Source organism: Oncorhynchus kisutch, linkage group LG7 (assembly GCF_002021735.2).
Source record: "Oncorhynchus kisutch isolate 150728-3 linkage group LG7, Okis_V2, whole genome shotgun sequence".
Taxonomy (NCBI): domain Eukaryota; kingdom Metazoa; phylum Chordata; class Actinopteri; order Salmoniformes; family Salmonidae; genus Oncorhynchus; species Oncorhynchus kisutch.
Genome location: NC_034180.2, coordinates 49156276 through 49173205, shown reverse-complemented (window position 1 = coordinate 49173205; position 16930 = coordinate 49156276). Strand labels below are relative to the sequence as shown.

At 40.9% G+C, this 16930-nt stretch overlaps 1 protein-coding gene across 3 annotated transcripts in view; it reads left to right on the top strand.

Annotated features, from left to right (window-relative positions):
* Positions 1–2444, top strand: part of bahd1 (bromo adjacent homology domain containing 1) — a 39413-nt gene extending 36969 nt beyond the window's left edge. For all 3 annotated transcript variants that reach the window (XM_031829233.1, XM_020488398.1, XM_020488399.2), the window contains exon 7: positions 141–2444. In XM_031829233.1, the coding sequence (XP_031685093.1) occupies positions 141–330 (190 nt within the window). In that variant the 3' untranslated portion in view covers positions 331–2444. The remainder of the gene's footprint in view (positions 1–140) is intronic.
* The last annotated feature ends 14486 nt before the right edge of the window (positions 2445–16930 follow it).

Sequence of the window (16930 nt, the reverse complement as noted above, 5' to 3'; positions counted from 1 at the left end):
GGGAGATGGGGTGTGAGAATGAATAGTATGTGGGAGACACAAGATGTTGAGTGGGATTCTATTACATTTTATTTGTTGCATTGCATTTGTTCACTTATTTGCGCAGTCTTTTTGACATGTCCTTTGGCTTGGTGTTTCAGATATTGTGCTTTGGTGACTCGTCGGGGGGAGGATCTCCCTGAAAGTGCCACCAGAATGGTGCCGCCTTCTGCCGAATACGCCGTCCCTGCCCACTGCTGCGTGCCAACGGACATCGACCCCGACCTGGTGTTCATGTGTCGCCACGTCTACGACTTCCGCTATGGACGCATCCTGAAGAGTCTGCAGTAGCACTTGTGTGGATGGTGGTGGAACGGAGGAATCTTAAACAGTGAAAGAGAGAGCTGAAAAGACAGGAATTGGAGACCGACCAAAAGCCACTCTGTTTTGATAGGAATGGAAGATGTTGACAGTTTTAGGCAGAGGAAGTCTCGAAGTCTGGAAGTGCTTTTGCCCAATGTCTCTATCTCTCACTCTTGAGGGATTTGCGAAGGGTCACACTTGGTCAAAGAGGAATTGTGTTTTATCATCCCAAGCACAAATCCCCTTCAATAAAACTGATTTGCCAAATTATTATTTTATTTTTGCATCGTCCCATGACTTTGCCTGTATCTATGTGGGTTATTAGTTACGTTGTGTTGGCAGATGGTATCAGTTAAGACTTGTTTTGTATTTAATGGGATGACTCATGAATTAGATGGTGGCTTAACATATTTATCTGTATTGATTTAGTCTTGAGTTTACGGTTTAATTGGCTTAAGTGCAGAGAAATGTTTATTTCTATATGGAGAATTTTTTTATTTAATTTTTTAAAAGTAATTTAAGAGTGCATTATTTAGTATTTTCAAAGCAAGGAAGGCGACTACGAGATAATTATCATTCCTAAGTAGAAATGATCCAGGCGTTCGCCAAACACTAACTCTCTGTCTGCATTGTCTTAGAGGTAAAGTACCAGTGAATCCCAAACCAGCCTCTCGCCTATACTTCACCCCTACCAACTATACCTCACCTCTACCAACTATACCTCACCCCTACCAACTATACCTCACCCCTACCAATTCATGACCCTACGTAGTCACGTGTTGCTGACAAAACTCCCAGAGTGGCGAGGGGATTAAATAAACCGAGACACACTCTTGACTTGAATTATGCAATTCATGTATGACATTTAAATAATAAGAGCATGAAATTCAAATGAACAAATTCCCCTGGTCATTTTACAAGATATAAAATCGGACACAACAAGTGCTCCATTCTCTTGTATGAAATTGTACAAAATATATTGTGTTTACATGTTGTAATAGCTCTTCGCTTTGGAACCGGCAGCTTTGCTGGCTTGGTCGAAGTGGCTATCGAAGGGTTTGGTCATTGTCACACCCTCAGCTTTGGGACACTTGTTCATATGAAGGAGGTGAGTGTGAAAGTACAAATGGAGGGGAGAGGGGAAGGGACTGGTTTGGGATTCAGCATGAGAATGACCAGTGACTCAACCGGGCCAACCCCCACGATAATTGTTTGTCCCTACTACCCTGCCTTGAATTGACCAATGAACGGGGGTTTGAACACCACACGCGCACTGCCATTAGCCATAATAACTTGCCTTACATCCCGCTGGTCGACATCTAGGATGCAAGCTACAATACGTTCAGTTCACACCTCACCAAAAAACCTGCCTTCCATCTAAACCAAGGTTGCCAGTGGGTGGAGCTACAGTTCAGTACAAGCCCCTCCCCATGTTACTGTGCACTAATCCATGTTCCATTATGAGATCATCGACTGTGTCCTTAAACTGAACATGCTACTGATTCGTTAACATGGAAGTCACACTGTGGATTTATGTACATGTGTGTTTGCTTAGATCAGAGGGAATCAAAGTTTGGTATCACAGTTCCTGGAAAAGCTTCCTGTCTGATACACACACACACACACACACACACCTGCTTCTAAGATGTATCTCGATGTATAGGGCACAAGCCATAGGAGTACCTTCCTTCCTTACGCTCAAGTCCTTTTTATTTCCAATCAAGATGTGATTGATTTTTCTTACTTGACTGTTGTGCCTGCCTGTCTCAGTGGACTCAGTGTCCAAGAACTATCCATGAAAAGTAGGCCAAGATTATTGTTATTTTTTACGTCTTTTTTTCAATGCCTTTTTTTAATGAAATTCTGTTAATTGCTAAGAAATGTTTGTACCAACAAGGGTATAGAATGGGTATAAAATGTCCCATTCAACTCATTCCCCGGTGTAGAAAACTCTCAATTCCATGTTTCTTTGTTCTTGTGTGCATTATATTCCGAGTTTTAGAGGTTCTGGGAATTCTGGGAAAGAATATTCATAGCACAGTGTTTATATTATTTAACATGTAATATACAAATATTTGAATGGAATAAATAATTTGTTTTAACCCAAGAGTCTCATATGATGATGTTGCAAAGTCAATAGGGCAAATCTTTGCATATGTTTTTCTTTCTCTTTTTCTCACCCCCACTTAAAAATAAAATATATATATATATATATATACGTTTGTGTGTAATTTCCTTCTGGTTCTGTAAGGTGGGTGAGCTGTTGCTAGGAACAGGCTGAGAAGTGTACTAAGAACAACTCACCACAAGGTGTCATACTAGTTCATCTCTCAGTGTTTTATTTAACATCTCTCTGTCTTGTGACAAATACAATATTGATGTCTCCATGGGCCGTATGCATCAAGCATATCAGAGTAGGATCAGTTGTGTCTTTTTTAGAACACAATTCATTTTGATTACATGGACCGTGAGACCTGATCCTAGATCAGCACTCCTACCCGGAGACACTTGATACCCACAGACCCAGAAGTTCTTTCATATGGATCCTCCAATCCAATAAATATTGGAACAATATGAGAAAAGATATTTAATTGTTGACCTTTCACAGTTTCCTCACATTACTCCGCTTTTTACCGAAACAGTGGCAGGGAGGCAATCGGTAATCGTTTCAACTGTGGGATTGCCCCTTTAGTAAGGCATGATAATGTACCGGAAATACAGACGTGATGTAGAGACGCCATGAGGAGTGTGAAGAGCAAACAAAGACATCTGTTTTTTGGCCCACTACTCCCAAGTCTGCGCCAAACCCATCCTTAACTAGAAAACATGGATCTACCTCTCCTTGTGAATTAATGGAGGCCATTCATGTCTTCTTGTTGAGTGGATCAGGAGATGGGGGTGTCCAGGAGATAGAGACGTGTGGCATCTTTCATCCAATACAGTAATTAGGGGTGTCATGCATATGCATGAGGCTCTCTTACCACTCAATCAGCTTCTGGGTTTTGAATACCATGGTACATTTGCATGTCTAACAGCATGTGTGTTTGATGTTTGATAAAAGCTTATGAAGGGTAAACTTCTTACTTGTATCCCCTTGTAACTGTGATTGACCCAAACTGTACAACATCTGTACACTGAAACATGCGGAGGACAGAAGTCCATTTGCACTAGGGAACTTGTACAAGTGTATCTCTACAGCAGCTTGCGGAGGTATGAGTGGAAATACACACACACACACACACACACACACACACACACACACACACACACACACACACACACACACACACACACACACACACACACACACACACACGTGGACACACACACACACACACGTGGACACACATACAAGTTGACACACACACAAACGTGGACACACACACGTTGACACACACACACACACACACACGTGGACACACACACGTGGACACACATACACGTTGACACACACACACACGTGGACACATACACGTTGACACACACACATGTGGACACACATACACACACACACGTGGACACACATACACGTTGACACACACACACACACACGTGGACACACATACACGTTGACACACGTGAGAGAACACATGCATACAACTACACCCAAAGCAATAGATGAATAAGGGAAGGAACTGTAAGAAGGTTACCCTTCATAAGCTTTTATCAAAAGAACATGCACAAATACACACACACACACACACACACACACACACACACACGCAAAACAGTAGATGAATACACCTAAATGGACTGCACCTGCAAAGTCACTCATCCCATTTTCAGCTGTCCATAAGATTTTCAATTTGGAGTTCTTCGCTTTTCTTAACAAAAAACATTAGTGCATCAATTGAATCTGTTTGTGACTTCAAGCTCATGTTGTTTAAAGATGTTCTTCCTTCTAATTCAAGGTCTCGGTGTAGTATTGTTTTTCTGTATTTTGAGACATGTAATTTTCTACCACCTCGCTTGTTATGTCAATTTGGTCTGTAAACAAAGGCTGATGGCATCCATTTCCCATTTCCTCTTGACCTCAAAGGTACCAGAGCAGATTGCTCAGTTCTTGTTGCTGGCGGAGTCAAAAGGGCAGCACATTATGTTCTGAGCAATCATTTATGAATGGTAACCGCAGAGGAAGCAATTATTAAGCTTTATAATGTTTGTTTTTGGCTTGAAAGTCATTGGCATTCCTTCTAAGATGTGGCGGGAGTAAATGTGGATATTGACATAACCATAACCAGCCCAATTCTCATCTTTTTTCCACTAATTGGTCTTTTGACCAATCAGTATTGCCAATATTTGGTGAAAAAGATCAGAATTGGACTGCCTGTGTAAACAGAGGCATCGGAAAGTAAGTCAAATGATGTGACCTGTAGAAATGTATTTGTCCACCCTAGGGCAGGTGGTATAGGCTACCAGTCTTTGAATGTGTCTCATAATGACAGCTCTCTATAATAAAAGGGTTGGTGTGAGATCCTTCATAACATTTCAGACTAGATTAACTGTCTCCATGAGTCTCTTTTCACAAACCATACAGTCTTGGCGGGAAGTGATAAGAGCAGGATGGGAAATTGTCCCAGGTCTGTGATGAGCATCATGAGGACCAGTGATTGAACCACCTGCTATAGAAGTTCCTTTAAACAGTACAGAAAAGCATTGAAGAATTAGTCTCTTCTAAAGCCGCTGGAGGGCACAGATTCCGGTGAGCCAGGACTATTGAACAGCAGTCTATTTTAGCTCTGGCTAGCATTCGGTCCCCTTAATCCAGAATGTCATAACTTTTCAATATGGTCCTGAGAGAGAACCCTTGCTTCTGGCAAACAGCTCTGGCAAAACCTTGGCCAATTTTCCAGCAAGCTCATATTTTCACATGCAAAATAGTTTTGTGGCAAACTGTTGCGGCGACTTGTGAACTTCAGGTAAACAATTCTAGCTAACATTCTACTGTTTGCTGCGAATTTGCTTCAAACTCATCATGAATATGATAATATTTTTTTAAACTTTGTGTATAACAACATTGAAATGTCTTATCTACTTAAACCAAATTACATATAACTTTAAATCCACTTGCCTCTCACAGAGAAAACGAAACTTAACATACTGCATTTACTAAATATTCTAAACAACATGTATTCAATGTCTTAACAGATCAAAATAAATCCAATACAATGTTCTGATCCATCTCACAATGAAAACATTATACAGTCTCACAATACACCTTAAAATCATCAGCATGCTAATGAAGAAAAGAGAAAAGACTGGATATTTCCCAAATAAATTGTTTATTATATATTTTTATCTTCCTACAACATTTACATGAGACAAATGTGAACACTATAGGGATCTTAACCTTACTATGTTTAACGGGGCAACCACAGAATTTACATGAGCCATGTGATAACTAAGCAATGAGCTTTCAACCAATAGAAGTTTAAAAGAGAATGAAAAACAGATAAATAATTAAAACAACAAAAACTTAATCAATCCCAGTTCAGAACTATTGCCTTTTTGAGTGAACATTGGAAATGCCGGCCCTGTGCGAGTTCTTTGTCCAAAGCGCGTTGAATGCATGCACTGAAACAATCAGAAAACACAAAACAAAACAACATACTGAAAACAATTACTTAAAATATTTTATATTTTGACATCTTAAAAGCAGACTCAGCGACTAATGGGCAGGTTTGACTTTGGAAAAGTGGGGTGACCCATTACAATGTTACCTCGATGTAGCTATGCTTCTCGCTGAAATTGGCATTCTAAATATTTTTTCAGTAAGGAAACAATGTTTCTGCCTTGTATAAATACTACTTAAACAAACAATGTAGTTAGCATAAACTGGTACCTACTAAATCTACCTTTAAACGTGTGGCCAGCTGCGCCTAGAGAGCCATTCTATTTACTTCTGTTTACAAGACCCCCCCCTTCCCTCGGCCATGAATGTGGGCATTGCTTCCTCTCGAGCATCCTATTGGTCCCTGCATGAGCGTAGCGGTGTAAAGGTCTTAAGTAAATACATTAAAGTATTTCTTAAGTAGTTTTTTGGGATATATGTACTTTACTATTTATATTTTTGACAACTTTTACTTTTGCTTCACTACATTCCTGAAGAAAATAATGTAATAATTGACCTCCCGGGTGGCACAGTGGTCAAACCCACCAGAGATTCTGGGTTCGAGCCTAGGCTCTGTCGCAGCCGTCCGCGCCCGGGAGGCCCATGGGATGACGAAACCATTGGCCCAGAGTCATCTGGGTTAGGGAGGGTTTGGCCGGCAGGGATATCCTTGTCTCATCGCTCACTCGTGACTCCTGTGGCGGGCCGGGCGCAGTGCACACTGACCAGGTTGCCACGTGTACGGTGTTTCCTCTGACGCATTGGTGCAGCTGGCTTCCGGGTTGGATGTGCATTGTGTCAAGAAGCAGTGCGGCTAGGTTGGGTTGTGTTTCGGAGGATGCATGGCTCTTGACCTTTGCCTCTCTTTAGTCCGTATGGGAGTTGCAGTGGTAAGACAAGACTGACCAATTAGATACCATGAAATTGGGGAGAAAAAGGGGGTACATTTAAAAATATAATAATGTCACAATTTACTCCATACATGTATCCTGACACCCAAAAGAATGCTTCACAGGACAGAAAAATTGTCCAATTCACGTACTTATCAAGAGAACATTCCCGGTCATCCCTACTGCCTCTGATCTGGCAGACCTACTAAACACAAATGCTTGTTTTGTAAATGATGTGTGAGTGTGCTCTTGGCTGTCCAAAAATAACAATAAACATTTAAATATATAATATAAGCAATTTGAAATTATTTATACTTTTACTTTTGATATTTAAGCATATTTTTGCATAAAACTTTTGATACTTAAGTATATTTCAAACCAATTCTTTTACACGTTTACTCAAGTAATATTTTACCGGGTGACTTTCACTTTTACTTGAGTCATTTTGATTAATTTATCTTTACTTTTAAGTATGAAAATTGGGTACTTTTTCCACCACCGCATGAACGCCCAAATGTGGACAACCGCGACATTCAAACGAGGCTGCAAAGAAAACTAATGGGACTGTAGTGACTGTGTTGACATCAACATTTGGGGTGTGAACTACGTTTCTATTCAAGCGTTGATTGACATGGTAATGGTTCTATAGTATTGGAGAAAAATTGAAAAAACGGACCCCTCCGAAGCTGTACGTTATATCGTGACGTGTCATGATGTAACGTACAGCACACATAAAGCAACTAATTCTGTCTTACAGCCTCTCTCCACCAGGTGTAGCACTTTTCTCATCGTTTAAAAACAAGAAAGGGACAGTGACAGGGTAAGGGGGGGTACCTAGTAAATTTTTGCGTCATCACTGCAAGCTATCATGACTCTCAAAGCCGCTGTTTACTTCTGAAGATCACTTTAGCACCGCCCTAAAAACCCGATTCAAATTCGACACAAACCTTCCAATAGGTCTGTAATGACACATTATATAAACTCTTTAATAGGTCTGTAATGACACATTATATAAACTCTTTATAGCGTTTTATTTACATTTTAGAGGCGATAAGGTGAAAAGTTGGACAGATCGAGTGAAAAAAGCAGTTTCCCCACACGACATCGCTCCTTCTCACTATCACTCAATAGGTTTCGCTTCCCCACACGACATCGCTCCTTCTCACTATCACTCAATAGGTTTCGCTTCCCCACACGACATCGCTCCTTCTCACTATCACTCAATAGGTTTCGCTTCCCCACACGACATCGCTCCTTCTCACTATCACTCAATAGGTTTTGCTTCCCCACATGACATCGCTCCTTCTCACTATCACTCAATAGGCTTCACTTCCCCACCCGCCATTTTTAAAAAGACCCGATGGAACTCATTGCCTTCTTGAATCATGCAGAGATGGGCATCATGAAGTTCTCGTCATTGATTTTGATTGAAAGGGGAGAAATTGTGTTTTACAATGGTATTGATATTACAGTTGACCTGGAAGTATGACCTTTTTTGGTCATAAGGTCAATTGTACGGACCGGCGAAGTGGACAAAAGTGAGTTAGTTCACATTACATGCTTGTGTGACACTTCTGATGTTCTTGATTTCCCCTGATTGTCTATGCAACTAAAATGTTGGTCAAAAGGGAATTAAAAGTATTATCTCCGTTTTTGGGGGACCTAGCTAGCTAGCTAGTTAGCTACCGGTGTCTCCCCTGCTACACTGTGTCATTCGCTCCCGCCTGCCGAACACCTGCCCTCGCCTTAGTAAACAGAACTGCAGTAAAACAGGATTTATTGGCGGTTGTTATGGTGCATTACCACAACCTAGAATATTGGAGTGCCCGACTGTGTACCGAAGTCCGAGCTTAAAGGGCAATTTCACCCTGGGGGAATCTGGGCTTGTTTTCATTATGTCTGATGCATTCATAGGTCAGAGATGTGTTTCACACCTAACTGCCCAGGAGGAAGGCAGGTTTGGGCTTCGCGCTCTGAATGATACACCCTATGATGGCTTCCAGTGTATAGAAGGCGGGGGGCGAGATCTGAAAATAAATGTTGTCCTGCTTTGTGGCATTTCATGAAGGCTCTATGTGATACTGATCGCACTATACTTTTCTGTGTGTGTAGATCTGGTTGTCTTTGTATGATAGAGCCATTGAACGTCTTTCCGCAATGTTCCTATCAGCGGATGCATTGCTAAATATACAAGCTGACACATTTTTTCCAGTCTCTGAAAGACTACAAATGGTGTGGGGTGGTGCTTTGCGCTCTGGTTCCATCTCCCCGAAAAGGCAGACTTTTTTTAAAGGGAGCTAACAACACAATCCTTTGGGCAAAACTGAAAGAACTGACCACACCACAATGGCTTTAAGTGATTCCTCTCATCAACATGAATTTGATGATGGAGAATTATTTTTACTACTTGGCATCATTCAACCATAAATGTTTCAACTGGAATATAGAAACAAAGAGTTGGATTTAACTAGAACCGATGCCATCGGTCACACGGGACTAGGTGGGTGAAGGAATCAGGCGCAGAGAGTTCCACTGGGAAAAGTGCTCTTTAATACGGCACACAAAAATGACAAGCCCAACAACACAGGGCGAGGACAACAAAGTGACTACCCAAAAACACAGGGTGCCAAGTCCAGAAAATATAACCACCTCTACCTAAAAAACACACACGTAACATAAAGACAATCCCGCACAAAACAAGGGCGGGTACACGTACTTAAAATAGGGAAGCTCATTAAGCCATACAACAGAACACAGGTGAAACGAATAAGACAAAACAAACAGACAAATGAAAAAGGGATCGGTGGCAGCAAGTAGGACGGTAACAACGACCACCAAGCACCACCCGAACAGGCAGGGGAGCCAACTTCGGAGGAAGTCGTGACACCATCACCAAGAGGGCAGAGGACACATCCAGCAAGCTAGCTAGCTAGCTAAATTTACTAGCTAACAGTGAGGAGAAACAATAATACAATAATTTAACTATTGTAAAACTCTAAAACTGATCATCTGGCTTTACTATATAAAATATATTTTAAAAAGATGTGCCTAAGCGTACTTGTAGACATGGCTGTAGCTAGATACTGTCTGCCTACCTACCTAGGTACATTTGTACAGTCTGGTCACTGTGCAAAGATTGAGGGTTATGCCATATTTATTTCTATTGGGATAGATAGTTTTATAAATGTAATCTCTGTGTCTATGCACATGTATGCATGTTCAACTAATCTGTTAGTTATACTAGCACAGTTAAACTGTTGTTCAAACTATGCAATGGAGTTTAATGTATTATCTTTTTATGTTTTACAGACAATACCATGTGGTGCCTGTGCTTCTTCCTGGAGTGGATTCTTGGAGAGAAACATAATTCCTTTGCCTGCGTGTGTCATTGTAGCAGAACTGTATCCTGTGAACTGTATCCCTCTCGATGGATTGGACATTGTGCTGGATTTCAAGCAGAAGATGACCCAAGAGAAGTTGACTGGCATGATAACACTTCTCACACAGCTGAACAAGTGTTCCCTGAACTTAATGTATGTTTCTTTGGATTGGCAATTTCATCATGACCACCTCTCCCATCATCTGCTGATCACTAGTTCTCTTAGCTACAGACTGTTACACCAGATAATGTGATTCAACCAACCATTACTGGGAGTTACAGGATAGGTACTGTTTGGTGTAGCACAGAATTTTAGACCAACCTTAGCTTGGCGATGCTGACCCACTGCAACTGGACACAAACATTTTGAGACTCCTGTTTCCACGAGTTGAGGACAAAGACAGCATTGCCAATCTAAGGTTGGTTAAAAATTCTGTGCTACACCAAACAGTACCTTTCCTGTCATGCGTGTTATAGATACCAGGACAGAGTCCTGATGAAAGCAATTCCAGAATAAGATCCTGAGGTAGTATAGAGATACAAGGACAGAGTCCTGATGAAAGCAATTCCAGAATAAGATCCTGAGGTGCTATAGAGATACAAGGACAGAGTCCTGATGAAAGCAATTCCAGAATAAGATCCTGATGTACTATAGAGATACAAGGACAGAGTCCTGATGTAAGCAATCCCAGAATAAGATCCTGAGGTACTATAGAGATACATCCACCTCCATGCTTCACGGTTGGGATGGTATTCTTGGGGTTGTACTCATCCTTCTTCTTCCTCCAAACACGGCGAGTGGAGTTTAGACCAAAAAGCTCTATTTTTGTCTCATCAGACCACATGACCTTCTCCCATTCCTCCTCTGGATCATCCAGATGGTCATTGGCTAACTTCAGATGGGCCTGGACATGCGCTAGCTTGAGCAGGGGGACCTTGCGTGCGCTGCAGGATTTTAATCCATGACGGCGTAGTGTGTTACTTGTGGTTTTTTTTTAGACTGTTGTCCCAGCTCTCTTCAGGTCATTGACCAGGTCCTGCCGTGTAGTTCTGGGCTGATCCCTCACCTTCCTTTACCTCCCTAATCTTACTACATTTGCACTCACTGCACATATATTTTTATATTGTGTTATTGACTGTACGTTTGTTAATCCCATGTGTAACTCTGTGTTGTTGCTTTTGTCGCACTGCTTTGCTTTCTCTTGGCCATGTCCCAGTTGTAAATGAGAACTTGTACTCAACTGGCCTACCTGCTTAAATAAAGGTGAAATAAAAAGTGAGTGTAGGGGCAATATTTGTTACTTTGTCACTTTGTGATAGGAAAGTATGGGGAATTCACTTATCCTAACCAATTAAACTATAAACAATGGGATTTTCTCGGTCTGGTTAATACATTAAACAGCTTGAAACATTTATTTTTTCCGCAGTGTGAGTTAGGGAGAATTAACACGGAATGTAGACATAACTAGTAACAACTTAGTGTTAGGGTTCCATAATTTAGGGTTTCCATCAAATAAAAAAATCATTGCAGAGTAAATGTGACGTAATGAAGGAATCTCCTCCCTCAAAATACACAGGCATTAAGTATGTTTCTCAACCAAGGAGAGGAGGTAACATTGAGATCCTACTACTACAAAGGGAGGCTTACTGGATATCCTGTCTAAAAACATTGACCCCTAGTGGTCTGAATATTGACTTTGATCTCAGACCTCTTATGAACAATTCTTTCATTCACGAACAAGTCTTATACATTGATATATTCTTTCTACAGATTATTAGCGTAAACCTAAAATGTTCCTCCTGTTGATGATGCATTAAGGTTGAACCAAAATATTACATGTAACAAATGTGAAAATGTGAAATTAAATACGAAACAATGAAATATGTGAAATTGAATTAAACAATTATGTATGTGGATGCTAATATTATGCACAATATTCAATTATGTTTCTATATGACAACAATAGCCTATTATACACTGCTTCCAAAAATAAAGGGAACACTAAAATAATACATCCTAGATCTGAATGAATGAAATATTCTTATTAAAAGATTTTTTCTTTACGTAGTTGAATGTGTGGACAACAAAATCACACAAAAATTATCAATGGAAATCAAATTTATCAACCCATGGAGGTCTGGATTTGGAGTCACTCAAAATTAAAGTGGAAAACCACACTACAGGCTTATCCAACTTTGATGTAATGTCCTTAAAACAAGTCAAAATGAGGCTCAGTAGTGTGTGTGGCCTCCACGTGCCTGTATGACCTTCCTACAACGCCTGGGCATGCTCCTGATGAGGTGGCGGATGGTCTCCTGAGGGATCTCCTCCCAGACCTGGACTAAAGCATCCGCCAACTCCTGGACAGTCTGTGGTGCAACGTGGCGTTGGTGGATGGAGCGAGACATGATGTCCCAGATGTGCTCAATTGGATTCAGGTCTGGGGAACGGGCGGGCCAGTCCATAGCATCAATGCCTTCCTCTTGCAGGAACTGCTGACACACTCCAGCCACATGAGGTCTAGCATTGTCTTGCATTAGGAGGAACCCAGGGCCAACCGCACCAGCATATGATCTCACAAGGGGTCTGAGGATCTTATCTGTGAAGAGCACAGGGCGCCAGTGGTGAATTTGCCAATCTTGGTGTTCTCTGGCAAATGCCAAACGTCCTGCACGGTGTTGGGCTGTAAGCACAACCCCCACCTGTGGACGTCGGGCCCTCATACCACCCTCATGGAGTCTGTTTCTGACTATTTGAGCAGACACATGCACACTTGTGGCCTGCTGGAGGTCATTTTGCAGGGCTCTGGCAGTGCTCCTCCTGCTCCTCCTGATGTACTGGCCTGTCTCCTGATAGTGCCTCCATGCTCTGGACACTACACTGACAGACACAGCAAACCTTCTTGCCACAGCTCGCATTGATGTACCATCCTGGATGAGCTGCACTACCTGAGCCACTTGTGTGGGTTGTAGACTCCGTCTCATGCTACCACTAGAGTGAAAGCAGCATTCAAAAGTGACCAAAACATCAGCCAGGAAGCATAGGAACTGAGAAATGGTCTGTGGTCACCCCCTGCAGAACCACTCCTTTATTGGGGGTGTCTTGCTAATTGCCTATAATATCCACCTGTTGTCTATTCCATTTGCACAACAGCATGTGACATTTATTGTCAATCAGTGTTGCTTCCTAAGTGGACAGTTTGATTTCACAGAAGTGTGATTGACTTGGAGTTACATTGTGTTGTTTAAGTGTTCCCTTTATTTTTTTTGAGCAGTGTATTTAATATGCCATAAACTATTGTTTTTTTAACAGTTTCACTAATCTATTCTAATTGCCTTAATCATTATGACACACCCCTCACTATTGTCATTGGTTGCACTAATTGCACTGTTTGTCTACATAACCTGGTTAAAGTATTCATGACATTACCCTGAAGAAGGCACAGTGATGCCGAAACGTTGGTAAATACCCAATAAATTACTGGGAGTTTATATATGGAGTGTGCGACTCTCTTTATTTTGATAGTTTATGTCGCAACGAAAAATATAATCTGTTGCCAGATCTGTTTCCAGATCAATGAATGTCGATTCAACTTGTTGACTGCTAAATCCCCTTTGCGCATGTGAAATATTTGAAACACTTGGATGAACTTTTAGGCTATTTTCTGGTAATTGTGTCGTTATTATGTGCCAGATGTTAAGACAACAAACCATTATAATTGTGTTGTTTGCGGGATTTACTAGTAATTTCAATAGCATTGGGTCCATGTTACTGCTGACTGAATTTAAGTTGTGGGCAGAAAGAGGCTCAGGTATTGTGAACTATTTTAACTCACATCGAAATGCATATTTTCCCTCAGGAATTGGCTGATATATTTTGTGGATTTGGTGCATTATATGTTAATCTTATAATAATAGACGTTTAATGAGTGTGAAGCAGAAAGGAAATATCCAACAGAGGTTGGTATTAAAAATATAGAGTAATATTGTTATGTTAGACTACAATGAAAACATTGTCTTCTAGTAAGGAGAGAACAATCATGGTTTGGATTCTTTCATTTTCTTAACCTTACGATGGGTGAAAGTGACAAAGACATTGATAAGGAGGGTTGATGTAAACTTAAATGAGTGTTAGCCATTTTGCGCGCACACACACACACACACACACACACACACACACACACACACACACACCTCACTCCCCTTCTTGGCTTCCATGGAATCCCCACAGGAACCTTTCCCAAATAAAACCTTTCCCCCACGGGAACCACACCTGTTGGCATCCCCACGGGAACCTTTCCCCTACGGGAACCACACCTGTTGGCATTCTCACAAACAATCACAACATTGTTTCAATAATATATAGAACTTTTCTCACAGCTCTGGTATATAAAGCTTCTTTGAGGCTTTTCTCACAATTCATTCTGTGGCAGCACAATGACCAAAGAATATACTGTATGTGAGGCTCTTGATCATATCTTTGATCATAACACCGGTGAGGAGGAGAGAGATGTTGTTAAACTTTGACACAAAGTAGTCTGTGATAAATAGCACAATAATGTTTTATCTGAGTATTTGTTATAGTCAAAATAATCCATACGTTATGCTTTTATTACTCAACGAGTTGTTTGAGCTCAGGTCAATGAGGCCTAAAGGCCATAAACAGCAAATAAAAGTTAAAAACATGTCATTTTCAACTTAAGTTGATAAAAAGATGTAACACAACATTAGGTGATAATATTTGTATTATTATGGATTTATAATCAGCTATAATGGGGCGGTCATTTTGGACCGGGAACACAGAATGAATTAACATGAAACGAACAGAATAGAAGGGTTAAGGTAACTTGTAATACTGATTTGAAGGTCCTCTGAGGTTTAGAATGTATGTTTTCACACCTTGAGTGATATGTAGGAGTGTATTGAGTGATATGTAGGAGTGTATTGAGTGATATGTAGGAGTGTATTGAGTGATATGTAGGAGTGTATTGAGTGATATGTAGGAGTGTATCAAGTGATATATGAAGGAGTGTATTGTTGCGTTTGTTTTTGTTTCAATACTAATCTCACCAGATTGGGTCTGCTGGATGATCGAGATTACTCCCTAAGGATTAGTCCTCTGACTTCCTGACCTTGAGACTCTGCGATGAGGTTGACAGTGTGATGGGGAGTATAAGCCAATTTGAAAAAATTGTTTCAATAGAATGTGTTATTCTCTTTCACATATGTTTAGGCATTGCTATTTAGAATCATTTGTAGAAGTACACATTTGTAGTATAGTCAATGTTTGTCTGGATTTCCTGAATCAGAAATGATCTGAGCTAAACTGTTGTTCTGTTATCGTGAAAAGTGACGTCAGATGGTGTCTTGACGCATAGCAGGGATAATTTGCCCGAGAACGTGTGTGAACCTCAAAACCCCCTCTAAACGGCTGAAGAAGAGTGACAAAGGTGTTCAATACAGCCCTGTCCCCCCCACTGCTACCGAAAGAGACGTGAGTCCGAGCCAGAAACCGGTGTACAGCATCCAATCGAAGCAATCAACTGATTTTTCTCTCATGCTTTTTCACTCAGGAGTGTAAGCATGGAGAGAGATCTGTTCCAAAACATATCTTATGTTGCTGGTATACTGGTTGACATATGGACCAGACATAATGGGTGGTGAAGGTGGTGGCGGCCCAGGTGAGACATTATCATTGGCCATCCACTTTGAACTATGAAGCTATCTGAAGAAGAACCAATGAAGACACCGGGAGGAGGAGGGGGGAGGTCAACCGTGCCTGTAATTATTTATTTGGGGTGTCAGGTTGATTGTGGGGGTCTGCACCCTGCAAAATGTATAATTATTTTAGACTAAGAATGGATTGAGATACCGATCTGTCATTAACATGCCGCTCACGGCAGTGAAAGACAGGGATACAGGGGGTCTGTAATGTAAAACAAAGTTAATACTGGTAATAAGTAGTACAAACTATCTATATATGATCCCGTTTGTAAATGTACAATCTAACTATATTAGTGTGTGCTAAGTTGACTATGTTATCATAATTCTAATGTTAAAGAGCATCAATACACATGGCTTTCTGGATGATACAGTACAATTGACTTGAGCATGTTTTAACTATGTTTATAACTATGTAAGTGGACTAGCAGTAGCGAGTAACGTGCTATGGATTAGATAGATTGATTTATTGTGCAACATGTATTTGTAGCCAGAGGCTAAGTAGATACGGGGACAGAATATTTTGCATAAGAGTGTGCCAAATGATAGGTGACCATTGCTGTACATTCATACCCCTGGGTGAGGGTAACTTTACTATTGTAGTGGAACATCTGAAAGAGCTCAGTGGTGATTGGAATCTGTTTGGATGGGTTCAGTCATTATTTGGTGTTATGGGAGCTGTAATATTTCATTGGTTGATTTACTGGCTTAGTTATATATTTTTTTACAATAATGCTGATTAATAATGCTGTTAAGAAATTGTGCAGCAAAGCCGTTGAGACTATCCTTGCCATGCCATTACTGACCCCTGAAGGAGACGCCTCAGAGCCCTATTTACCTGATTTATTTCCTATGTCTGATTACATGTCTGATAAGGACTATGATAATCCATAGCACCAAGGTTAAAACATAAAGTTAATGGTGCAGCATGTCCATAGGCCATGCTCACGGCGGGAGTTATGTGAATGGTGCTCCCAAGGTAGAGTT